Source organism: Solanum stenotomum, chromosome 12, assembly GCF_019186545.1.
Source record: "Solanum stenotomum isolate F172 chromosome 12, ASM1918654v1, whole genome shotgun sequence".
NCBI lineage: Eukaryota > Viridiplantae > Streptophyta > Magnoliopsida > Solanales > Solanaceae > Solanum > Solanum stenotomum.
In genome coordinates this window covers 34,980,528-35,007,886 of record NC_064293.1, presented here as the reverse complement: position 1 = coordinate 35,007,886, position 27,359 = coordinate 34,980,528, and the positions used below count along the sequence as shown (strand labels likewise).

At 32.5% G+C, this 27,359-nt stretch overlaps 3 protein-coding genes, 1 long non-coding RNA gene and 1 pseudogene across 7 annotated transcripts; 1 reads left to right on the top strand and 4 right to left on the bottom strand.

The window, feature by feature from the left end:
- Window positions 1-1,163: 1,163 nt before the first annotated feature.
- On the bottom strand, window positions 1,164-2,508 carry LOC125848209 (zingipain-2-like). The gene is made up of 2 exons (XM_049528036.1): window positions 2,013-2,508; window positions 1,164-1,916 (listed from the first exon to the last, which is right to left on the bottom strand). Exons 1-2 carry the CDS (start codon window positions 2,461-2,463, stop codon window positions 1,336-1,338), a joined length of 1,032 nt encoding a protein of 343 aa, XP_049383993.1. The 5' UTR covers window positions 2,464-2,508; the 3' UTR covers window positions 1,164-1,335.
- LOC125848222 (uncharacterized) lies at window positions 2,256-16,982 on the top strand. Its single transcript, XR_007444499.1, has 2 exons — window positions 2,256-2,381; window positions 16,882-16,982. It is a non-coding gene; the product is annotated as an uncharacterized LOC125848222 (long non-coding RNA).
- LOC125848211 (senescence-specific cysteine protease SAG39-like) lies at window positions 8,420-10,113 on the bottom strand (annotated as a pseudogene).
- LOC125848204 (senescence-specific cysteine protease SAG39-like) lies at window positions 11,913-17,009 on the bottom strand. Of its 2 annotated transcripts, none has more exons than XM_049528031.1 (2): window positions 16,510-17,009; window positions 11,913-12,505 (listed from the first exon to the last, which is right to left on the bottom strand). In XM_049528031.1, the coding sequence occupies exons 1-2, from the start codon at window positions 16,961-16,963 to the stop codon at window positions 11,913-11,915; spliced, it is 1,047 nt and encodes a 348-aa protein (XP_049383988.1). In that variant the 5' UTR covers window positions 16,964-17,009. The 2 variants fall into 2 exon arrangements, with proteins under 2 accessions (XP_049383988.1, XP_049383989.1); XM_049528032.1 differs by lacking the exon at window positions 11,913-12,505 and adding an exon at window positions 15,607-16,395 and having other exon boundaries at window positions 16,510-17,004.
- Window positions 17,010-22,759: 5,750 nt separating this feature from the next.
- Window positions 22,760-27,147, bottom strand: LOC125848212 (senescence-specific cysteine protease SAG39-like). 3 transcript variants are annotated; one of them, XM_049528042.1, is made up of 3 exons: window positions 26,725-27,147; window positions 23,467-23,526; window positions 22,760-23,373 (listed from the first exon to the last, which is right to left on the bottom strand). In XM_049528042.1, exons 1-3 carry the CDS (start codon window positions 27,095-27,097, stop codon window positions 22,784-22,786), a joined length of 1,023 nt encoding a protein of 340 aa, XP_049383999.1. In that variant the 5' UTR covers window positions 27,098-27,147; the 3' UTR covers window positions 22,760-22,783. The 3 variants fall into 3 exon arrangements, with proteins under 3 accessions (XP_049383999.1, XP_049383998.1, XP_049383997.1); XM_049528041.1 differs by lacking the exon at window positions 23,467-23,526 and adding an exon at window positions 26,443-26,574 and having other exon boundaries at window positions 22,760-23,241; window positions 26,665-27,140; XM_049528040.1 differs by lacking the exon at window positions 23,467-23,526 and having other exon boundaries at window positions 26,665-27,141.
- Between the last annotated feature and the right edge of the window lie 212 nt (window positions 27,148-27,359).

Here is a 27,359-nt window from a genome sequence, read left to right as displayed (position 1 = left end):
CATAAATTTAAACATAAGGTAGTTAATTAACTTTCGTTTAGCGCGTAAAGAAGTTCCAAATCTACCCATGTCCTCAAAGTCATTGTTTAGTCTTTCGAATTTGAGGACATTTCAGTAGGTCTATTTTATAGTCTACTAATTTCAATTTTTCTGCTCCTCTTTTTCTAGAGTTGATTAAAGTGAACCCCACTCAGGGTGATTTGTACGCAAAAGCAAAATATCTTATGATATTAACAACCACAAATAAAATATATACTATATCATTATAAGGTTAACAACCTCAAAAAGAATTTAATACACACAAATACAAAATACTTTATTATTATGATATTGATAATAAAGATTCTACTAGAGGACGTAGTGGGATGGATGATTTCTATCCATATTTAACGAAATATTTTGGTTCGAATTTTAAGAATAAAAAAATTTGATGTAGAACACTTTATTCTTAAATAAACCTTATATAAGATAGAGTTTAAATTAATCAGATTAATGAGTTCCAATACTTCTTCAAGCTCCCCGATATAGGAAGAAGGAACGTGTTAATTCGTAAAGAAACTTGTTGATCCCTACACTTTGATTTAACCACCTTTTGAGGGCGATAGAGGAAAACGTTTAAGAGTTTCATTTGATTTGCGATATAGCTTTGAAGGGAATTTAACTTGTAAGCTTGGTGCAGAAATTATAAATTTGTAGTCACATCACATGTTGACATTTTGGGTGGAATCCTGGAGATTCTTTTTAAATTTTAGGGGCTTTTTGTGGCAATTATGTAGGCATCTGTTCACCAAATTAAAGCTCATGGATATTCGATTAGTGAAAATATATAGCTGAGGTACTCCCAATATATGTTTACGTCAAACTCCAAGCGTCTAGCTTCAACAAAAAGTTAAAATACATATTCCTCCGTCTCAATTTATATGACTTAGTTTGATTTGACACAGAAATTTTAAAAAAGGAATACTTTTGAAACTTCTGATCTAAAACAAGTCATAGATGCTTGTGTGAATGTAAATTATTTCATTAAGAGTAAAATGAACATTTTGTACTAAATGTAGAAATATATCATTTTTTTTTTTTGGAGACTTAGTAAGTCGTATAGTATTAAGTAATAAGTGGATATGAAATTAAAACACAAAATTACTCTTTCTGCTTCATGATATTATAATATTAATCAATACACTTTTTAATAACTTCATAAAGTTCCAATTAATACAAAAGACACAAATACTACATGCAAAAAGCTTTTGCATGTACACAATCAATATTTTTTTCAATTCGTAATACAACAGCTTAACATATAAGAAATTAAAACAAGATAGAATGCTTGCTTATCTATGCTATGTTTGGATAAGAAGACATCTTGGCGATATCACAAAGACCTCCAGGATTCCCAGAATCTCTTATAATTTTCATAAATCCATTCTCACCCCAAGTTGTTCCCCATGAATTCTTCAACAACCAATATTTCTGACCTTCCTCATCAGTTCCATATCCTATCGCCGTAACAGCATGGTTAATTTGATCGGCACAGCTTCCCTGATAAGTTCCTCCAGCGTAAAATTGTAATTCTTGGCCAGCAGCAATTCCAATTGACACTGGTTGTTTAGTTACGGCTTGTAATAGTGATGTTTCATCTGCAGGCACGACTTGATAACTACTTATTTGCACTGCTGCTGTTTTCTCTTGGCTTCTGCATGTGTATTGTTGACCTTGGTATTCATAATCTGATTCAATTGAAATTCCACCATTTTCTATGATGAAATCGAATGCATTCGTCATGAAACCTCCATTGCAGCCATGATTGTTGGTCGTGCAATCGAGAAGTTCTTGTTCAGAGAATTCCATCAAGTTGCCTGTTGCAATTTTGTAGGCTCCTTCTAGTGATCCAACCGCAGAAAACGCCCAGCAACATCCTAACATACAAAAATACCTAATTAATATCAAAATTTATCGTGAATAATATTTCATGAGCCAATTAATTAAAGTGTTATATATATATTGTGTCTTACCACATTGACCTTGATTCTTCACTTGAGTGACAGCCCCAGACTCTCTCCAGTCCAAGTTAGACGGCATGTCATCATCACTAAGATCATCAATCTTAAATTCCGTTGATGACATTGGAGAAGGTGAAAGATATGAAGGTACGTTTAATCCAGTAAATTTAGCCAAAAACTCTTCTGAAGTAATATCTGCAAATTCATTGATGCCTAACTTGTAAGACAGATTCCCTGCCTTATTGATCGAATCAATGAATTTCATGTTTTCTTTGAAAATCATGAAGCGTTCTCCTTTTTCTACTTCGTCCTTGTAAACGCGTCCATGACGTGACATCCACTGTTCGTGTCTCTCAGACACGGATAGTTTTGGCTGGCTGCGTGCTGTTGTTTGAGAGTTAAACATGCCAATTACAAAGAATAGTGTAATTAAAATACTCATCAAATCAATTTTCATTGCCATGGTTAGTGTAGAGGGGAAAATTATAGGTGTTAGATCAAAAGAATATTGTTGTAAGATATTTATGTAAGAAGCTTGCATTTTATGTCTTCAGTAGCAAGGCGTTTATATAGTGGCGTAGATGAGAAATTCTATTGTAGGTTAACGGTTGTAATTAACCTACATTTTAGTCAACAACTGGACCCCAAGAGTTTTGGAAAAGGAGTCTTGATTGATTGGTTTTTTAGATTTATTGATGGAAATTTGATGTTTAAGTTTGTATTCTTTTTTTATTTTTTTTATTTTTCCAGATTATTATTGACTTCTGGATTGCACTGTACTAGTCTTTGCTTGTCTTGGAAGTTTCAATTAAAGTATCTATATAGAAACTAAACTAATTAATTGACACAATATGTATTGTGTAGATGTGTTTAGCAAACAATTTGGATCTTATAATCTTGGCATAATATAATGGTGCAACAGTACCGCTCCTAAAAGAGGATACACATTTTACAAAATAAACCTATATCTAGATATAATTTTGTTGGTGAAAAAAATTTGTCTAGAATTTTGAATTATTCATTTTCTTTAACATAAAGCCTCACTTGAGTATTTTTTGTTGTGTGAGTGACAGACGGATTCAAAATTTTCAGACCATGGTTGCAGCACAAATGTTAAAATACTCTATTTTTTTGGTTTACTCATCTAGTATACGTATGCATATTTGTGCCCAACTAACTTCAAATTTGCACTAGTTAGAAAATTCCACATTATATTAGGGGTAAAACGGCTCCTAAAAAGGCTACTATTTGCCCAGGACTTGAATTCGAGATCTATGATTAAGAATGAAAGGATACTTACCATATCATAATAATGTCACATGATGTGTTTAATTTGTAGTGTTTTTTTACTTATTATTAATTTTACAGAGTGTTTATATATCAAAAGAGATAAATAAACTTTTGTTAATTTAAATTTGTATTTTTCATTAAAGTTATCAATTATTATATATGCAAATACAAATATTGAATACTAGTAATTATCTTAAACCTCTTTAGGGCAAAAGAGAAAAATAAATTTGGATTGAAACAAGAAACTTAGAAAAGTAACTATTGACCTGGAGTGCCTTCTAGCACTATATAGCAATATATGAAACTTTTTATAGAGAAAATTTACTTGGATGTATTGTTGAGAGTATAATTAAATAATAAAAAATATATTTTCTAACAATTTTAATTTTTAGATAAGAGGTCACAATCATCGGAGCAATCAACGGAGTGTTTCCTTCCGTAACGGGGAAATCCCTTATTTTAAATCTTTTTGATAAGAAAGCCCGTCCTAGAAGGAAGCCTATCCGCAAGAACTGATCACACACTTTAATGCAGTGGCGGAGCCAGCAATTTCATCAAGGGTGTTCAAGAATTTTTTTTTTTAATAAGTGAGTTGAATGTTATTTGCTTAACCTAGTGATTCTATCATGAACAATCTCAACATTTGTCAATATCAAATATAAACAATCGAGTTTTTTTTCTTCTTTTTGATGCATTGATTTTATATGATAAAAATATATGATTATTGTTTTTAAAGTGAAATATTGATAGAACAAATGCGTCTAGCTTTACGAAACATAAATCACCCCAGTAGAAAAAAAAATTCTTAAAAAAGAAGAAGACGATAAAACGCATATATTGTTTTTAGCCTTGGGTTTAAAGTTGTTAACATATATAAACACAAATAATGTAAAATGGTGGCTTTTTTGTTTTCACCATTCAAAAGTGCATTATATCCTAGATAAAAATTAGAAATACATGATATCTAAATATTCAAAATTAAAATTATGTATTCATATATGTTACTCTATATTATTAAACTTGTAATATTAATAATTAAGAAACTTGAGGAACATAATAATGGTGTGTGAGGTTGTGTTCTGCTCTCAAAATAAAACCAAAACTTGTGCGCTCACGGAATTCGAACTTGTGCACCTCGGGTGGAAATGAACACGCTTAACCACTCTGCCACGGAAGAACTTATGTCAAGGTTGTTCAACATTAATTAGTTATCCCTTAAATCCAAAATTTAACCTCTTTATACGGTGTAATTTTCCGGCGAAGGGTGGTCAGCTGACCACCCTTGGATGGCTGTAGCTCCGCCACTGCTTTAATGTGATAGCAAAGCACACAAAGGTGCTTATATCGAATCTCATAGGTCATAGCCACTAATATCAAAACAAATTTCTGCAAGAAAAATACTAGAATGGATTCACATTCACCAAATTTCATACCGAGGATCCAGCACTCACTTTGTGTCTCACACCAAATAAAATTTATTTAAATCAATAAACGTTATGTTGTTGCATTTTCCCAGCGCCAGTCGTTCCTTTCGTCCATGTCAAGTCAACGGAGACGTCTTCACCGCTTGCGTTCTTACGTACTTAATTACCGCGAATATAATATAGTACTCCATCCGTTTATTTTTATATATCCATTATATTTCAATAAAAAATTTATTTTTATTTATCACTTTTAATATATAAAGAAAAAATTAAAAAATTTCATGTTTTACTCTTAGCATTAATTACTTATTCATAAAATCATTTTTAAAGAATTAATATTAAATATCAATTAATAGAGAATATATCGTGTAAAATGAACGAAAAAAGAAATTTATACTGTTTACCAATCACAAAAATGAAAATATTAATTAAAGCTTTTGAGTTTGAACAACGTAAATGTTGAAATTCCTTTATTAAAGAACATATATACTGCCTCAAACTTGAATTAGTCTGGTCCATAATATCAATGATTATACTTTCTTCGTCTTTTTAAAATTTTGATTTGATATATCTATTAAAAAAAATATTGATTGGTATAATGAATTTACCATTTATTTCTATTAATTGATAGAATCTCAAATATATTTACTCACTTATATTTTTTAAAGATATTAACTCTCTGTTAATATATTGAGAGTATAATAAGAAAAATAAATTGTTCTTAATTTATCAAAAATAATAAATAAAAAAATCATTAAATTAGAAAATATTAAATAAGTAAATAAAGAAGGAAGAAATAACAAATAAAAAAGTTTACTTTTGTGGTGTTCGTAAATTATGCGCAAATGGAGTCTCCTCAAATTCCCTCCGCCTATTATGCCAGTGGAAAATGAGATTACTTTTTCTCCGTGTTTTTTTTTCTTTTCCAAAATAGATAAACGACAAAATTCCGATTGGTGTTTAAAGGAAAAAAAGAAGAAGAAGAGAAGATGCATTTAAACTGCCATAATGGAATACGGTAGGCGTATCAAATGGATGTGTTGCGTTGAGTTGAAATTAGAGATATTAAAATAGGAACTTTCGCATATAGCCACTCAAAAATAGTCTAATTATACTCTATAGCTATAGTTTGTTAATTACGATTTGTAGCTACATGTTATAGGGAGGAGAGTGGCGAGCGAGAGAGGGCAGAGAGTGGGAAAGAGGTGAATTATATATATATATCAGTTAGATAATTGTATATTATACATATGTATTTGTATATTCTGGTGAGAGAGATTGGAAAAGGAAGGAGAGAGGTGAGCGAGGAGAGAGGCGAGAGAGATTAGGAAAGGGAGGAGAGAGGAGAAAAATTTGTTTAATTTGCAGGTACGTTTGTATAATTCACGTGTTTTTGTATAATTGGGTAGTATATACATAAAGTTTGGAATGATACAAATATAATAAAACTCAAAATAACGAATTGATACAAACATAAACGTATGAACTTTAAACAATTATACAAAATATATTATACAAATTACATTATATAAACTATATTATACAAAATTCAAAACTACACGTTTATACAAACTTTTAAAAGTTATACACAAAAAGATTGAATGTATATGATGACAAAACTGAAAAACCAAAGTAAATCATCGTCATATACAAATACAAACAATTGTATACAAATACAAATCAAACAAAGAATTGTTAGCTGTGAATTATACAAATGTGGCGAATTATACATATACAAACGTGACTAATTATACAAACTCGAAGTCAACCCACATAATTAATGTATAATGTTAGTCGCAAGTGGTAAGTTATAGCAAATTATAGCTATGATGAGTAATTAAGTAGTATAAGTTTGCTTAATCGCATAATTTTCCCATATTAAAATGAGTTGAAAATAGAAATTGAGTTGGGTCCTGACTCGTTCAAGTTTCCTTTAAGCTAAAATCGGCTTTAAAATGGGTTGGGTCTTGACCAGCCCAATTTGACCCGCTTAATCTCAATAATTATAGGAAAAATTACAGAAATCCCACCTTTTAGTTTACTTATTACCATTATCCCCTATAAGTTTTACAAATCTCCAAAATTCCTCATTTTCGCGCATCAGATTAGTGTATCTTGTGCATCAGATTAATGTATCAACGCTTATATTATTGTATCTCGCGCATCAGATTAGTGTATCATGTATAAAATGTACATCAGATTAGTGTATCATGTATAAAATGTACATCAGATTACTGTATCATGTATAAAATGTAATGTATCTCGCGCATCAGATTAATGTATCAACGCTATATTATTGTATCCGTTTGAGGAATTTCTGTAATTATAAACTTTTAAGAGATAAATTGTAATTTTGCATTAAAAGTATGTGATTTTTGTAATTTGCCCATTATTATAATATATTGTTATTTAGGTTTTATAACCATAATTTGAATTCCAACTCAAGAAAATTTAAAAAAAAGAAAGTTATAAATGGATAGATAAATCTTAAAAAATATAAAATGGATAGTAATTCATACCTTAAATATAATATTGAAATTAAGGATTAAATTGGACTAAATTGAAGATTCTCTTAAAATGAGTTAGGATTGAGTGAATTGAGATTGAACCTAACTCAAATTATCTTGAGCCAACCCTTAAAATTATGGACGGATTAGACGGGTTACCTATAATTGAGCTCAATTTTAACACCTCTACTATATTCTAATTGATTACAGCTGGTGTTCATATTTAAAATGTAACAATTTTTTATCAGTAAATAGTAACGATCATACATATGCTTGTTGAGGAATCTTACTCCCACGTAATGAAAGTTGAATTTTCCGCCTTGTAATTTCTCTCCATTTTCCATTTCCCCTTTCCTTGCCCTTTTTTTTTTTTAAAAAAAAAAAGATCATACATATATGCATGTTGATGTTTTACTACAAATATATCAAAAATAATATCTCAGATAATCACTCGACTATGTATTCTTTTCACGGACCACCCATTGAGTGAAAGACTAGTCTAAAAAAGCATCAACCAAATTTCTTACTAGACATGCGGAGGATTAGGGATAGCTGGTTGAATTTTCAATCTTCCATTCTTAGGAATATTAGTATAGTCAGCTCTCGTGTGTAAATTGTTCTAGTCTTCCTGAATTAAATCCCTCTGCATTCAGTTGATTTTTCTATTATTTCGAATTAATTCTAGTTATAGTAATATGTTTTTCTTATTAGGATTCAGCATCACGACTTGGGACAATTAATATATGCATGCATCTGAATTTATACTCTTCACGTTGATGCTGATCAGTCACTACATTATTATAAGGCCAATTTTTTTTTTTTTAAGTTAATTGTAATAACTTTTTTTTTAAGAAAAAGTTAGATTGTAATAAGTTAGTCTGGAAGAGTTCTTGCATAGTAAAGTCTCTTCCAGTCTTGTTGTACAAACAAACAGAAAATCATTCGTATAATTCTATTACTTTTTTTTGTGTGTGTGTGTGTGTCTCTGTGTCATGATCGAGTACTAGTTGCATCTGCTTTGCTGAATGCTGAAACTTTTTCATATACAAACTTTTGTTTAACACTTAGAATTTACATACAACGAGTTTGTAACATATACACACCACACAATGTATGAACAAGGTGAATTACAAATTTACAATAGTGTTTAAAGACGAATCGCGATAACAACTTTCTATCAAGCTTCTCAGCTATTTAATTAAGCAGTTGGATAAGAAGCTTGCATAGCAATTCCACAAATTCCTTCCTCAGGAACAACGCCTCTTTGCATTCTAATGTAACCGTTCTCACCCCAGCTAGTTCCCCACGAGTTCTTGACTAACCAATACTTTGTCCCGTCACTAGTTATTCATATCCAACTGCTGTAACACCGTGATCTAACTCTGTTCCACATTCTCCAGTGAAAACACCACTAGAATAGAATTGGAAATCTGATCCACTAGCATCAATGGCGACGGATACAGGTTGGTTAGCAACAGCACTCAACAAAGCAGATTCACTGTTGGCTTGGACATCTTCATAACCAGTAATCTTAGCAGCGTCATTGGATTCCTTTCCAGTTTTGCAAGTGCCATCCGTTCCCTCATATGGATAATTAGATTCAGTAGTAAGACCGTGGTTTTTGATGATGAACTTAAAAGCATCATCCATAAGACCTCCTTCACATCCCATATCTGAACTTGTGTCGCAGTCCACAAGTTCTTGCTCAGACAAGGAGATCAACTTACCTGTTTTGATCTTATTGATCCCTTCAGTAGCAGCAACAGCGGAAAATGCCCAGCAACATCCTACAATATTATCAAGTTAAACTCAGGGGCGGATCCACGTATTTTCTGGATTTATGTAGATATATATATTTTGAATCCCCTCAATGACAAGGTGAAGGAGATAGCCCAGTGGTAGCTTCCTTCAATATTAAGCTTGACGTCCAGGGATAGGTTAGTGCTTTTTTTTTTTTTTTTTAGTTCCAGTTCTGATTTTCATGTTTTTTTTAGTTTTTTTTTTTTAATAAAAAGTGCTAAAATGTGGTGTTAAACCCAAAAAATTCAAGGTCCCATACTCCCTTTCCTAAAAGCTAATAATTTTTTCACTTTCCAAATCCCTAAATCACTTTCTTGTTCTTCCCCAACATTCAAACCTCAAATATTAAAATCATCTCCCATAATATTCTATTGTTGATTTGACATATTTTAAAGGGCTAAGTTTTTGTTTCACTGTAATCACTTATGTTAGTTTCAGATTTTTTGTAACGAAACTAACTTTTTGTACCTATAAACTATATACTACTACTTTCTTGAAATTTTTTTTATTGGCTTATTTACACGTTTATACTTTTATTTTTCGAACCCCCTGAACGAAAATCCTGGGTCCGCCACTGGTTAAGCTAATAAGATTCTTGTTTCGTTAAAAAAAAGAGAGGATACTATTAACAGGACTTAATTAATTTGAATACTTACCACATTGCCCTTGATCCTTAACTCCAGTAACAGCACCTTTCTTTCTCCAATCCATGGTAGCTGGAGCAGTCACATTTTCATACCTGAAAAATGTTGTTTTTGATGACGTATGATGAGAAGACATTTTGTATCCGTTATGAGTGGACCTAAATTCCTCATTTGTCAAATCTGCAAATCCGTTGATGCTCAACTTATAAGGCCTCATTCCAGCCTTGTTGATTGACTGAATGTAATCAAAATTGTCCTTGAATATGTTGAACCTTTTTGCCTTCTCTGTATCATCTCTGTACACGCGCCCAAAGCGAGCCATCCACTTCTCATGTTTCTGGACCATTGAGGCTTCGTTCAAGTCACGAGATGTGGCTTCATTAGCCCATAATATTCCTATCACTAGTAGAGCTAAAAAAGCTGATTTCCAATTTATTGTCAAAGCCATTTTTCACCACTTAAATGTTTATGTTGATTCTAATATATGTCCCTGTTTGAATGTTGTGGATGAAATGCTTAGAGTGACCATGGTATTTATATTGCTATCATTCTGGTTATATTACGGTGACTCAAATGTTATTATTTTTAATTGATGATTGACTTCCCTGGAAAGCACGGCAAGTGATATATGTTAAGAGTTAAAGAGTGATTTTTATATGATAATAAAGATGGATTGTACTGTACGCAGTTTGATGTCCTTATTTGATTGTGTTGCAATGAACCTTTCATTTGTAACTATCTAACAAGTTCTATTACCATAATTTTGGAACTATTAGCACTAACAAAGCTCCTTTACTGGCACATGACAAAATTTTCTAATTTAGCAATGGAGAAGTTGATCACTATGCTGTCCTTTTTGCAAATCATAAGTGCTTCTCTTTTGGCTTAAATGTGATAAGGAAATGGAACAAACAAAAACATCAAAAGGTTGTGGTGGAGTGGTAAGTACTTATCCACCAGCATCAAGCTGGTTCTAGTTTCCGTCCTTCCCTAGCAGTGCAAAAATGAATTACTAAAGAGTTCACATTTCTAAGACACAGAATGGATTCTTTCTTAATTCTCGAGGATGCAAAAAACTAAAAGATGGCAAGTTTATTAGTAGGGAAGTAATTTGGAAAGCTCAGATTGTTACACACACATATATATGGGCTCTTCAGAAGGGAATCAGTTAACTAGTCATGCATTTTAGAAATTCAATGGTTTTCTTGGTTACACATGGAAAGGCGAACATCATACCAAAGGAAAGTATAAACCAGGAGCACAAGAACATAAAGACACATATCACACCCAAGTGGTGGATCTAACGATATTTATGAGACCGACTCTGCAAAATTCAAATGAGCTCTTGGTTTTTGAAATTAAGTACATTGTTGATTTACCAAGAAGAATTTCTAATATTCATGAACGGGAACGTAACAAACCACATTGAAAATTCCTTGTGAAGCCAGGCTTTCTATATCCACGGGTATTTGGCCATTTTCCGGCACCAGAAAGGTGTCGATGTATATTTTTCAATCACAAGAAACTTAAATTTTGATTTTCATGCCAGAGATTCGAGGTACTGTTTGTGCAAGTACTCTTTGAAAGTTGTATATATCTGAAAAAACGAGATTAAGTATTTGAGTATTATACTGCTATCCCTTTGGATTGGGTGACCTTTTTTATTTTTATTTTTGTATGCGTGTGTCTATGATGAGTAGTAGTTCCATCTTCCAACTTGCAAATGCAGGATTCGATCTTCTAGGTACAGCATTTCATGAATTTAAACAAAGTTTACGAAGGCTCCGTAGTGCAGGATAGGCTAATCTTGCTCTGGAATAGGTTAATTGTTCGAAACAAGAGCGAGTGAATCTAGTTTCGAGAACATGTCATATTGAGATTCAATGAAATGTAGAAGTCTTTTTTGACATGAGTTACATCTATAGCAAGTTGTACTTGTCATTTGGAGGCAAGAACAAAGTGTCCTCTAATCTTCTTCATCATTGCTTATTGCTAGTTAATTTTTGTGTCTAGACAAAATTGCTTATTTTAGGTCAAGTCGTGACTAAAGATTTGCAAGAAGATATAACTGCACTTCAATGTTCAATGCTGAAATATTTTCACATATAAACTTTTGTTTAACACTAAGAATTTACAAACAAAGAGTTTGTAACATATACACACCACACAATCTATGAACAAGGTGAATACAATAGTGTTTAAAGACGAATCAATAGCAACTTCCCATCAAACTTCTCAGCTATTTCATCAAGCAGTTGGATAAGAACCCTGCATAGCAATTCCACAAAGTCCTTCATCGGCATCAATGCCTCTTTGCATTCTAATGTAACCGTTCTCGCCCCAGCTAGTCCCCCACGAGTTCTTGACTAACCAATACTTTGTCCCATCACTATTTTTTCCATATCCAACTGCTGTAACTCCGTGATCCAATTCAGTTCCACATTCTCCAGTGAAAACACCACTAGAATAGAATTGGAAATCTGATCCACTAGCATCAATGGCGACAGATACAGGTTGGTTAGCAACCGCATTCAACAGAGCAGATTCACTGTTGGCTGGGACATCTTCATAACCAGTAATCTTAGCTGCGTCATTGGATTCCTTTCCGGTTTTGCAAGTGCCATCTGTTCCCTCGTATGGATAATTAGATTCAGTAGTAAGCCCGTGATTCTTGATGATGATGAACTTAAAAGCATCATCCATAAGACCTCCCTCACATCCCATATCCGAACTTGTGTCGCAGTTCACAAGTTCTTGCTCAGACAAGGAGATCAACTTACCTGTTTTGATCTCGTTGATCCCTTCAGTAGCAGCAACAGCGGAAAATGCCCAGCAACATCCTTCAATATTATCAGGTTATGCTAATAAGATTCTTTTTTTTTCATTAAAAAATTGAGGATATTATTAACAGGACGCAATTTGAATACTTACCGCATTGCCCTTGATCATTAACTCCAGTAACAGCACCCTTCTTTCTCCAATCCATGGTACCTGGAGCAGTCACATTTTCGTACCTGAATGATATGGTTTTTGATGACTTCTGATGAAAAGACGTTTTGTACCCGTTGTGAGTGGCTCTGAATTCCTTATTGGTCAAATCTGCAAATCCATTGATGCTCAACTTATAAGGCCTCATTCCAGCCTTGTTGATTGACTCAATGTAATCAACATTGTCCTTGAATATATTGAACCTTTTTGCCTTCTCTGCATCATTTCTGTACACACGCCCAAAGCGAGCCATCCACTTCTCGTGTTTCTGGACCATCGAGGCTTCATTCAAGTCACGGGATGTGGCTTCAGTAGCCCACATTCCTAACAATATATTTATAGTACTATCGTTGTAGTTATATTACGGTAACTCAAATGTTAATATTTTCAAATGATGATTGAATTCCCTGGAAATCACGGCAAGTTACATATGATAAGACTGATTTTATGATAATAATAAAGCCAAAGATGGATTGTGCACGCAGTTTGATGTCCTCAAATGAGTGAACCTTTCATTTGTACTCCCTCCGTCCACAATTGTTTGGCAGGTATACTAAAAATAGATGTCCAAGATTAATTGTCAATTTAAACAATCAAGAAATAATTAGTTACTTTTTTCCAATTCTGCCCTTAATGATAGTATAGTTCAATTGAAAAGTTATGTGGACTTTTGGTATTCTTGGTATAGTACGGTTATATTAGTCAAATTACACCTTGTATTAAATTTTCCTTGAGGGGTGTGCATGCCCTTTCTATTAAGTTTTATTACCATAATTTTGGAACTATTGGACTCTGATACAGCAGTAGATCGAGTACTATGGTGTCCTGTTTGCAAATCACAAAAGCTTCTCTTTTGGCGGAATAAACAAACAAATAGGAGGAAAGGCATCACAGCAGTTTGTCCTTCAACGGGGCTGATTGGTTGATTTTAAATTATTTTTGTAATGATTTTTAATATAAAAAATATATATTCACTCGCTTTAAGGCGCGTGCTGTCAAGTATTTTTCCAACTCAGCAATATTAGTGTCACATAAATTCGGTCAATGATCAGATGTGATTAAAATATTGCGTTTTAGTAAGTTTAAGGGTTCAGTTGGCAAAGTCGTGAGTATAAGAGTTCAACTGACAAACAGAGTCAAGTACAAGGGTCTCATAGGTCATTCCGCCTTTTAAATTTTAAATTTATTTTTAAAAAAATTAAATTCACACTCAGAATTTAGAAACTACAAATATACTACATAAATTTAGACATGAAACAGTAAAGTAGTTAATTAACTTCCGTTTAGCGCGTAAGGAAGTTCCAAATATTCCCATGTCCACAAAGTCATTCTTTAGTCTTTCGAATTTGATGACATTTCAGTTGGTCTATTTTATAGTCTTCTCATTCCAATTTTTCTAGAGTTGATTAAAGTGAAACCCACTCAGGATGATTTGTACGCAAATGCGAAATATCTTATGATATTAACAACCACAAATAAAATATATGTATCAAATATAATTTAAGGTTAACAACCTCAAAGATAATTTAATACACATAAATGCAAAATACTTTATTATTATATATGATCATTAATAATAAAGATTCTACTCGAGGACGTACGTTGTGGGATGGATGATATCCATCCATATTTAGCAAAATATCTTGATTCGAATTTTAAGAATAAAAAAGTTTGAAGTAGACCACTTTATTCTTAAACAAACCTTATAACATATAGTTTAAATTAATCGGATTAATAAGTTTCAAATGTTAGACAGTTAAGAAAATGAAAGACAATACTTCTTCAAGCTCTCCGTATAGAAAGAAGGAACGTGTTAATTCACAAAGAAACTTCTTGATCCCTACACTTTGATTTAACCACCTTTTGAGGGTGATAGAGGAAAACGTTAAAGAGTTTCATTTGATATGCGATATAGCTTTGAAGGGAATTTATTCTAAACTTGTAAGCTTAGGGATATTTGATTAGTGAAAATATATAGCTGAGATACTCCTAATATTTACATAAAATTCGAAGTGTCTAGCTTCAACTACAAATTAAAATACATACTCCTCCATAGGGGTGTTAAAAGAATATGAAAAACCGATCGAACTGACTGAATCTAACCGAATCGAACCGATTTACGCTATTTTTTCAATAAAATCATGGACTTTTATTTAAGTGAATAACCTTTCCGAACAATTGGGATGGTCTTTTTAATTTATAAAAAAAAAACGAAAAATTCTCATATCGAACCGAATAACTTTACATGTATATGTATGTAAATATATTTTATATATTAAAAAATATGTTAAATTTAATATATAAATATATTTTATAAGATTTTTCAAATATAAATATAACTTAGGTTCTAGGCCTCTGTTGACTAGACGGCTTTGAGTCTTTGCTCTTTATTAACATTTACTTAATTAGGTTGAAAATTAAAAGATATTGTAATAGATACTCTATCAAACAATACAACAAAACCTATCCAAACACTCCTATTAAATATTTAAGATCAAACAATACGGCAACAAGGTTTTCCATTCTTGTCTTTTTGGTGAAGAATTAAATTGCTTCTTCAAGAACATATTTGTGAAAGAAATATATTAATAGTAGTATATTTTGAGGTGATATTTTTAAAGTAAAAAAGAAAAATGAAAACGAACCGAACCGTACCGATATTGAAGAGAGACCGATATGATTGGGATGGTTTTAAAAAGTCTAATTTTGGTTATATATTATAAAATATCCAAAAAAAATTAGGATGGTATAATTTTTAAAAAATAACCGACGGAACCGTACCATTGACACCCTTCAATTTATATGACTTAGTTTGACTTGACATAGAGTTTAAAAAAAAGGAATATTTTTGAAATTTCTGATCTAAAATAAGTCATAGATCAGTATTTTAAAGTAAATTATTACTAAATATAGGACTAGGTCATATAATATTAATTAATAAGTGGATATGAAATTAAAACACAAAATTACTCTTTCTGCTTCATGATATAATATTAATCAATACACTTTTTAATAACTTCATAAAGTTCCAATTAATACAAAAGACACAAATACTACATGCAAAAAGCTCTTGCATGTACACAATCAATATTTTTTTCAATTCTTAATACAACAACTTAACATATATATAAGAAGTTAAAACAGATAGAATGCTTGCTTATCTATGCTATGTTTGGATAAGAAGACATCTTGGCGATATCACAAAGACCTCCAGGAATCCCAGAATCTCTTATAATTTTCATAAATCCATTCTCACCCCAAGTAGCTCCCCATGAATTCTTCAACAACCAATATTTCTGACCTTGCTCATCAGTTCCATATCCTATCGCCGTAACAGCATGATTAATTCTATCGGCACAGCTTCCGTGATAAGTTCCTCCGGCGTAAAATTGTAATTCCTGGCTAGCAGCAATTCCAATTGACACTGGTTGTTTAGTTACGGCTTGTAATAGTGATGTTTCATCTTCAGGCACGACTTGATAACTACTTATTTGCACTGCTGCTGTTTTCTCTTGGCTTCTGCATGTGTATTGTTGACCTTGGTATTCATAATCTGATTCAATTGAAATTCCACCATTTTCTATGATGAAATCGAATGCATTTGTCATGAAACCTCCATTGCAGCCATAATTGTTGGTGGTGCAATCGAGAAGTTCTTGTTCAGAGAATTCCACCAAGTTGCCTGTTGCAATTTTGTAGGCTCCTTCTAGTGATCCAACCGCAGAAAACGCCCAGCAACATCCTAACATACAAAAATACCTAATTAATATCAAAACTTTTCGTGAATAATATTTCATGAGCCAATTAACTAAAGTGTTATATATATATATATATATATATATATATTGCGTCTTACCACATCGACCTTGATTCTTCACTTGAGTGACAGCTCCAGACTCTCTCCAGTCCAAGTTAGACGGCACGTCATCATCGCTAAGATCATTAATCTTAAATTCCGTTGATGACATTGGAGAAGGTGAAAGATATGAAGGTACGTTTAATCCAGTAAATTTAGCCAAAAACTCTTCTGAAGTAATATCTGCAAATTCATTGATGCCTAACTTGTAAGACAGATTCCCTGCCTTATTGATCGACTCAATGAATTTCATGTTTTCTTTGAAAATCATGAATCGTTCTCCTTTTTCTACTTCGTCCTTGTAAACGCGTCCATGACGTGACATCCACTGCTCGTGTCTCTCAGACACGGATAGTTTTGGCTGGCTGCGAGCTGCTGTTGTTTGAGAGTTAAACATGCTAATTACAAAGAATAGTGTAATTAAAATACTCATCAAATCAATTTTCATAGCCATGGTTAGTGTAGAGGGGAAAATTATAGGTGTTAGATCAAAAGAATATTGTTGTAAGATATTTATGTAAGAAGCTTGCATTTTATGTCTTCAGTAGCAAGGCGTTTATATAGTGGCGTGGATCGATGAGAAATTCTATCGAAGGTTAACGGTTGAAATTAACCTATATTTTAGTCAACAACTGGACCCCAAGAGTTTTGGAAAAGTAGTCATGATTGATTGCTTTTTTAGATTTATTGATGGAAATTTGATGTTCAAGTATGTATTCTTTACTTTAGTTTTTTCCAGATTATTATTGACTTCTGGATTGCACTGTACTAGTCTTATATATGCCTGTCTAGGAAGTTTCAATTTAAGTACTATATAGAAACTAAACTAGTTAATTACACAATATGTACTGTGTAGATGTGTTTAGCAACAATTTGGATCTTATAATCTTGGCATAATATAATGGTGCAACAGTACCGCTCCTAAAAGAGGATACACATTTTACAAAATAAACCTATATCTAGTTATAATTTTGTTGGTGAAAAAAATTTGTCTAGAATTTTGAATTATTCATTTTCTTTAACATAAAGCCTCACTTGAGTATTATTTGTTGTGTGAGTGACATACGGATTCAAAATTTTAAGACTTATATTAGGAGTAAAACGATCCCTAAAAAGGAGACTCTTTGCCAGAGCTTGAATTCGAGATCTATAATTAAGAATGAAAGAATAATTACCATATCATAATAATGTCACATGATGTGATTAATTTGTAGTGTTTTTGACTTATTATTAATTTTACAGAGTATTTATATATCAAAAGATATAAATAAACTTTTGTTAATCTAAATTTGTATTTTTCATTAATGTTATCAATTATTATATATGCAAATACAAATATTGACTACTACTATTTATCTTAAACCTGTTTAGGGAAAAAGAGAAAAAGAAATTTGGATTGAAACAAGAAAAGTAACTATGATCATGAGTGCCTTCTAGCACTATATAGCAAAATATGAAACTTTTTGTACAGAAAATTTACTTGTATGTATTGTTGAGAGTATAATTAAATAATAAAGTATATTTTCTAACAGCTTAAACTTTTAGATAAGATGGTCACACACTTTGATATGATAGCAAAGCAGACATAGGTGCTTATATCGAATCTCATAACCACTAATATCAAAACAAATTTGTGTGTACTCTGCCATGAAAAAAAATAGAATGGATTCACATTCACCAAATTTCATACCGTGGATCCAGCACTCACTTTGTGTCTCGCACCAAATAAAATTTATTTAACTCAATAAACGTTATGTTGTTGCATTCTCCCAGCGCCAGTTCCTTTCGTCCATGTCAAGTCAACGGAGAAGTCTTCATCGCTAGCCGTCTTACATACTAAATTACTACGAATATAATATAGTACACCGCGTCAAGTTATTTTTATTTATCCATTATATTTAAAATAATTTTTTATTTTTATTTGTCACTTTTAATATATAAAAAATAATAATTCTTTTTCATGTTTTACTCTTAGCATTAATTATTTATTCATCAAATCATTTTCAAAGGCTTAATATTAAATATCAATTAATAGAAAATATAAGGTGTAAAATGGCCATATCAATCATTATGCTCTCAATAAGTGTGTCAAATAAAATATGATGAGGAAAAATGAACTAATAGAGTAATTTCTACTTTTTACCAATCACAATAAATAATTATTAACTGAAGCTTTTGAGTTTGAACAACATAAATGTAGAAATTCCTTTATTAAAGAACATATATACAACCTCAAATTTGAATTAGTCCGGCCAATAATATTGAAAATCAATGATTATACTTTCTTTGTCTATTTAAAATTTTGATTTGACACACCTATTAAGAAAATATTGATTGGTATAATGAATTTATCATTTATTCCTATTAATTGATAGAATCTCAAATATATTTACTCACTTATATTTTTTAAAGATATTAACTCTATGTTGATATATTTAGAGTATAATAAGAAAAAATAAATTGTTAATTTTTCAAAAATAATAAATAAAAAGACCATCAAATTAGAAAATATTAAACAAGTAAATACCGAAAGAAAAAATAACAAATAAAAAAGTTTACTTTTGTGGTGTTCGTAAATTATACCCAAATGGAGTCTCCTCAAATTTCCTCCGCCTATTAAGCCAGTGGAAAATGAGATTATTTTTTCTCCGTGTTTTTTTTCTCTTTACCCAAGTAGATAAACGACAAAATTCCGATTGGTGTTTAAAGAATAAAAACAAGAAGAGAAGATGCATTTAAACTAATTCCATAATGGAATACGGTAGGGTATTAAATGGATGGGTTGGATTGAAATTAGAATATTAAAATGAGTTGAAATAGAAATTGAGTTGACATTTTGACCCGTCCAAGTTTCCTTTAAGCTAAAATAGGCTTTAAAACGGGTTGGGTCTTAACCCGCCTAATTTAACCTGCTTAATCTCAATAATTATAATATATTGTTATTTAAGTTCTATAACTACAATTTGAATTTTAACTGATTTTTTTTTTTAAAAAAAGAAGTTACAAATGGATAGATTAATCTTAAAAGATATGAAATCGATAGTAATTCACACCTTCAATATGGGAACATACATTATTTCAATGCAAATAAAGAATCTTAAAATAAGTTGAAATTGAAGATTAAATTGACATCAATTGAAGATTCTCTTAAAATGGGTTAGGAGTTGAATGCGTTGAGATTAAACTCAATTCAAATTATCTTGAGCCCAACCTTTAAAATTATGAACCGATTAGACGGGTTACCTATAATGGAGCTCAATTTTGACTCCTCTACTATATTCTAATTGATTACAACTGGCGTTCATATTTAACTTTTAACAAATTTTGATCAGTAAATAGTAACGATCATATTTATGCATGTTGAGGAATCTTACTCCCACGTAACGAAATTTCGATTTCCCACCTTGTAATTTCTCTCCATTTTCCATTTCCTTTTTTTACCTTTTTTTTTTTAAAAAAAGGATCATAATATATGCATATTGATGTTTTACTACAAATATATCAAAAATAATATCTCAGATGATTATTCAACTATGTATTCTTTTCACGGACCACCCATTGAGTGAAAGACTAGTCTAAAAAAGCATCAACCAAATTTCTTACTAGACATGCGGAGGATTAGTGATAGCTGGTTGAATTTTCAATCTTCCATTCTTAGGTATATTAGTATAGTCAGCTCTCTCTTGCGTAAATTGTTTAATCTTCCTGAAGAATTAAATACCTCTGTGCATTTCGTTGATTTTTTCTATTATTTCGAATTAATTCTAGTTATATTGTAATATGTTTTTCTTATTAAGATTCAGCATCACGCCTTGGGACAATTAACATATACACGTATTAATATTGGTGTTTAAAGGAAAAAAAGAAGAAGAAGAGAAGATGCATTTAAACTGCCATAATGGAATACGGTAGTCGTATCAAATGGATGTGTTGGGTTGAGTTGAAATTAGAGATATTAAAATAAGAACTTTCGCATATAGCCACTCAAAAATAGTCTAATTATACTCTATAGCTATAGTTTGTTAATTACGATTTGTAGCTACATGTTATAGGGAGGAGAGTGGCGAGCGAGAGAGGGCAGAGAGTGGGAGAGAGGTGAATTATATATGTATATCAGTTAGATAATTGTATATTATACATATGTATTTGTATATTCTGGTGAGAGAGATTGGGAAAGGGAGGAGAGAGGTGAGCGAGGAGAGAGGTGAGAGAGATTGGGAAAGGGAGGAGAGAGGAGAAAAATTTGTATAATTCGCAGGTATGTTTGTATAATTCACGTGTTTTTGTATAATTGGGTAGTATATACATAAAGTTTGGAATGATACAAATATAATAAAACTCGAAATAACGAATTGATACAAACATAAACGTATGAACTTTAAACAATTATACAAAATATATTACACAAATTACATTATATAAACTATATGATACAAAATCCAAAAACTACACGTTTATACAAACTTTTAAAAGTTGTACACAAAAAGATTGAATGTATATGATGACAAAACTGAAAAACCAGAGCAAATCATCGTCATATACAAATACAAACAATTGTATACAAATACAAATCAAACAAAAAATTGTTAGCTGTGAATTATACAAATGTGGCGAATTATACATATACAAACGTGACTAATTATACAAACTCGAAGTCAACCCACGTAATTAATGTATAATGTTAGTCGCAAGTGGCCGGTAATTATAGCAAACTATAGCTATGATGAGTAATTACGTAGTATAAGTTTGCTTAATCGCGTAATTTTCCCATATTAAAATGAGTTGAAAATAGAAATTGAGTTGGATCCTGACTCGTTCAAGTTTCCTTTAAGCTAAAATGGGCTTAAAAATGGGTTGGGTCTTGACCAGCCCAAGTTGATTCGCTTAATCTCAATAATTATAGGAAAAATTACAGAAATCTCACTTTAGTTTACTTATTACCATTATCCCCTATAAGTTTTACAAATCTCCAAAATCCCTCATTTTCGCGCATCAGATTAGTGTATCTCGTGCATCAGATTAATGTATCAGCGCTTATATTATTGTATCTCGTGCATCAGATTAGTGTATCATGCATAAAATGTACATCAGATTAGTGTATCATGTATAAAATGTAATGTATCTCGCGCATCAGATTAATGTATCAGCGCTATATTATTGTATCCGTTTGAGGAATTTCTGTAATTATAAATTTTTAAGGGATAAATTGTAATTTTGCGTTAAAAGTATGTGATTTTTGTAATTTACCCATTATTATGATATATTGTTATTTAGGTTTTATAACCATAATTTGAATTCCAACACAAGAAAATTTTTAAAAAGAAGAAAGTTATAAATGGATAGATAAATCTTAAAAAATATAAAATGGATAGTAATTCATACCTTAAATAGTATATTGAAATTAAGGATTAAATTGGACTAAATTGAAGATTCTCTTAAAATGAGTTAGGATTGAATGAATTGAGATTGAACCTAACTCAAATTATCTTGAACCAACCCTTAAAATTATGGACGGATTAGATAGGTTACCTATAATTGAGCTCAATTTTAACACCTCTACTATATTCTAATTGATTACAGCTGGTGTTCATATTTAAATTTTAACAATTTTTTATCAGTAAATAGTAACGATCATACATATGCTTGTTGAGGAATCATACTCCCACGTAATGAAAATTTGATTTTCCACCTTGTAATTTCTCTCCATTTTCCATTTCCCCTTTCCTTGAAAATAATATCTATGTATTCTTTTCACGGACCACCCATTGAGTGAAAGACTAGTCTAAAAAAACATCAACCAAATTTCTGCACGTTAATATATACATGCATCTGAATTTATACTCTTCACGTTGATGCTGATCAGTCACTACATTATTATAAGGCCAATTTTCTTTTATTAAGTTAATTGTAATAACTTTTTTTTTAAAAGAAAAAGTTAGATTGTAATAAGTTAGTCTGGAAGAGTTCTTGCATAGTAAAGTCTCTTCCAGTCTTGTTGTACAAACAAACAGAAAATCATTCGTATAGTTCTATTACTTTTTTTTTGTATGTGTGTGTGTGTCTCTGTGTCATGATCGAGTACTAGTTGCATCTTCTTTGCTGAATGCTGAAACTTTTTCATATACAAACTTTTGTTTAACACTTAGAATTTACATACAACGAGTTTGTAACATATACACACCACACAATGTATGAACAAGGTGAATAACAAATTTACAATAGTGTTTAAAGTCGAATCGATAACAACTTTCTATCAAGCTTCTCAGCTATTTAATTAAGCAGTTGGATAAGAAGCTTGCATAGCAATTCCACAAATTCCTTCCTCAGGAACAACGCCTCTTTGCATTCTAATGTAACCGTTCTCACCCCAGCTAGTTCCCCACGAGTTCTTGACTAACCAATACTTTGTCCCGTCACTAGTTATTCCATATCCAACTGCTGTAACACCGTGATCTAACTCTGTTCCACATTCTCCAGTGAAAACACCACTAGAATAGAATTGGAAATCTGATCCACTAGCATCAATGGCAACTGATACAGGTTGGTTAGCAACAGCACTCAACAGAGAAGATTCACTGTTGGCTGGGACATCTTCATAACCAGTAATCTTAGCAGCGTCATTGGATTCCTTTCCGGTTTTGCAAGTGCCATCCGTTCCCTCGTACGGATAATTAGATTCAGTAGTAAGCCCGTGATTCTTGATTATGAACTTAAAAGCATCATCCATAAGACCTCCCTCACATCCCATATCCGAACTTGTGTCGCAGTCCACGAGTTCTTGCTCAGACAAGGAGATCAACTTACCTGTTTTGATCTCGTTGATCCCTTCAGTAGCAGCAACAGCAGAAAATGCCCAGCAACATCCTACAATATATCAGCTTAAGCTAATAAGATTCTTTTTCGCTGAAAATATGAGGATATTATTAACATTGAACGGGACCTAGTTTGAATACTTACCACATTGCCCTTGATCCTTAACTCCAGTAACAGCACCCTTCTTTCTCCAATCCATTGTAGCTGGAGCAGTCACATTTTCATACCTGAAAGATGTGGTTTTTGATGACTTTTGATGAGATGACGCTTTGTACCCGTTGTGAGTGGCTCTGAATTCCTCATTTGTCAAATCTGCAAATCCATTGATGCTCAACTTATAAGGTCTAATTCCAGCCTTGTTGATTGACTCAATGTAATCAACATTGTCCTTGAATATGTTGAACCCTTTTTCCTTCTCTGTATCATCTTTGTACACACGTCCAAAGCGAGTCATCCACATCTCGTGTTTCTGGACCATCGAGGCTTTGTTCAAGTCACGAGATGTGGCTTCATTAGCCCACATTGCTAACATAAGTAGAGCTAAAAAAGCAGATTTCCAATTGATTGTCAAAGCCATTTTTCACCACTAGAAATTTTTATTGATTCTAATGTATGTCTCTGTTTGAATGTTGTGGATGAAATGTTTAGAGTAACCATGGTATTTATAGTACTAAGATTGTGGTTATAAATTAAGGTAACTCAAATGTTATCATTTTCAATTGATGATTGAATCCCCTGGAAAGCACGGCAAGTTATAAAGATGGGTTGTGAATGCAGTTTGGTGTCCTTATTTGATTATCTTGCAATGCACCTTTAATTTGTAACTATCTAATAATTTTTATTACCATAATTTTGGAACTATTAGCACTAACAAAGCTCCTATATTGGCACATGGCAAAATTTTCTAATTTAGCAATGGAGAACTTGATCACTATGCTGTCCTCATTGCAAATCACCAACGCTTCTCTTTTGGATTAAATGTGATCAAGGAAAAGGAACAAACAAAAAACACCCAAGGTTATTGTGGAGTGGTAAGTAAACCTCCATCATCAACCAAAAGGTCTCGGGTTTGAACCCATTTCCTATAGAGAATCCAGATTAATTAGGCCCCAAAATGGATACTGAATATGTGGGAAACCAAAAAAAAAAGAGGAGGAAAATAGAAGAGAGAGGGCATCACAGCAGTTTGCCCCTTACTCAACGGGAAAGTAAAATATTTTCATGTACGGCATCAGGGTGGTTCTAGTTTTCATTCTTTCTTTGCAGTGCAAGAATGAATTACTAAAGAATTCAGTTTGCAAGTTCACTGCGATTGCTGCAAAAGGCATGGTGAATCATTTGAAAGACGGGCAATAGATGTATGAACACAACAAGATTACCCTACTTCTTATTAGAGAAACTTCCTACCATTGCAATTGTGCAAAATGGGAGAAACTTCAGAACACTACTGTGCGACAAGCTTTGAAATTTGTGATAATCAGTCAACAGACTTGAAAGTGCTTGATTCAATGATTTGAGATCATAAAGCACACCCTCTTTTGGATCATGGATAGGATCTTGACCTACAAGAACTCAATTTGTCACCTAAATTGAAGAGGATCACTAGTAAAGCAATTACAAGTAGTGGATCTAACAACATTTATGTGACCGACTCTGCAAATTTCAAATGAACACTTGGTTTTTGAAATTAAAACGAGCAATCTCATGACCAATAGAAACTGATCAAGTACATTTTTCATTTACCGGGAAGCATTTCTAATAACCATGAAACAGGAACGTAATATACCACATTGAAATTCCTTGTGAAGACAGGCTTTCTATATCCACAGGTATTTGCCCATCTTTCGGCACCAGAACTAAAATTTTGATTTTGATGACAGAGATTCAAGGTACTCTTTGAAAGTTGGACAAATCTGAAAACTAGAACGAGATTTCATAACAAACACACTATCACCTAATACACAAAAACTTAGGGTGTTTGTGTATTACACTACTATCCCCATTTGCTTAATATTTGGATTGGACGCCCTTTTTTGTGTGTGTATTTGTGATGAGTAGTAGTTCCATCTTAAAACTTGCAAATGCAGGACTGAATCTTCTAGGTACAGCATTTCATGAATTTAAACAGAGTTTAGGAAGGCTTTCGAGTAGTGCGGGGATAGGCTAATGACTACAAAACAGTAGGTTAATTGCTGGAAACAAGAATGAGTGAATCTAGTTTAGAGAACATGTCATAGTTGGATCTTTAATTAATACTGCAATTCAATGAACTGGAGCCTACGAGTGTACAAGTCTTCTTTTACATGAGTTACATATATAGCTCGTTGTACTGTCATTTGGAGGCAAACGAGTAGAATTTTTTTTATCAAAAACATAGTGCCCTGTCCTCTAATCTTCAACAACATTACTTACTTACTGCTAGTTAGTTTCTTTGTCTAGACAAAGTTGCTTATTTTGAATCAAGTGGTGACAAAAGATTTGCAAGAAGTTATGTCTACACTTCATTGCTGAATGCTGAAATATTTTTCACATACAAAGTTTTGTTTAACACTTAGAATTTACATATATATACACAGTACCACATAATCTATGAACAAGGTGAATAACAATAGTGTTTGAAGATGAATACATAGCAACTTCCCCCATCAAGCTTTTCAGCTATTTAAGCAGTTGGATAAGAAGCTTGCATAGCAATTCCACAAATTCCTTCCTTAGCATCAATGCCTCTTTGCATTCTAATGTAACCGCTCTCACCCCAGCTAGTCCCCCACGAGTTTTTGACTAACCAATACTTTGTCCCGTCACTAGTTTTTCCATATCCAACTGCTGTCACACCGTGATCTAATTCAGTTCCACATTCTCCAGTGAAAACACCACTAGAATAGAATTGGAAATCTGATCCACTAGCATCAATGGCAACTGATACAGGTTGGTTAGCAACAGCACTCAACAGAGAAGATTCACGGTTGGCTGGGACATCTTCATAACCAGTAATCTTAGCAGCGTCATTAGATTCCTTTCCGGTTTTACAAGTGCCATCCGTTCCCTCGTATGGATAATTAGATTCAGTAGTAAGCCCGTGATTCTTGACGATGAACTTAAAAGCATCATCCATAAGACCTCCCTCACATCCCATATCTGAACTTGTGTCGCAGTCCACGAGTTCTTGCTCAGACAAGGAGATCAACTTACCTGTTTTGATCTCGTTGATCCCTTCAGTAGCAGCAACAGCGGAAAATGCCCAGCAACATCCTTCAATATTATCAGGTTATGCTAATAAGATTCTTTTTTTCCATTAAAAAATTGAGGATATTATTAACAGGACGTAATTTGAATACTTACCGCATTGCCCTTGATCCTTAACTCCAGTAACAGCACCCTTCTTTCTCCAATCCATGGTACCTGGAGCAGTCACATTTTCGTACCTGAATGATATGGTTTTTGATGACTTCTGATGAGAAGACGCTTTGTACCCGTTGTGAGTGGCTCTGAATTCCTTATTGGTCAAATCTGCAAATCCATTGATGCTCAACTTATAAGGCCTCATTCCAGCCTTGTTGATTGACTCAATGTAATCAACATTGTCCTTGAATATATTGAACCTTTTTGCCTTCTCTGCATCATTTCTGTACACACGCCCAAAGCGAGCCATCCACTTCTCGTGTTTCTGGACCATCGAGGCTTCATTCAAGTCACGGGATGTGGCTTCAGTAGCCCACATTCCTAACACAACTAGAGCTAAAAAGGCAGATTTCCAGTTCATTGTCAAAGCCATTTTTCACCACTTAAATGTTTTTTTGTTTATTCTAATATGACACTGTTTGAATTTGTGGATGAAATGCTTAGAGTGACCATGGTATATATAGTACTATCGTTGTGGTTATATTACGGTAACTCAAATGTTAACATTTTCAATTGATGATTGAATTCCCTGGAAAGCACGGCAAGTTACATTTGATAAGACTGATTTTATGATAATAATAAGGTCAAAGATGGATTGTGCACGCAGTTTGATGTTCTCAAATGAATGAACCTTT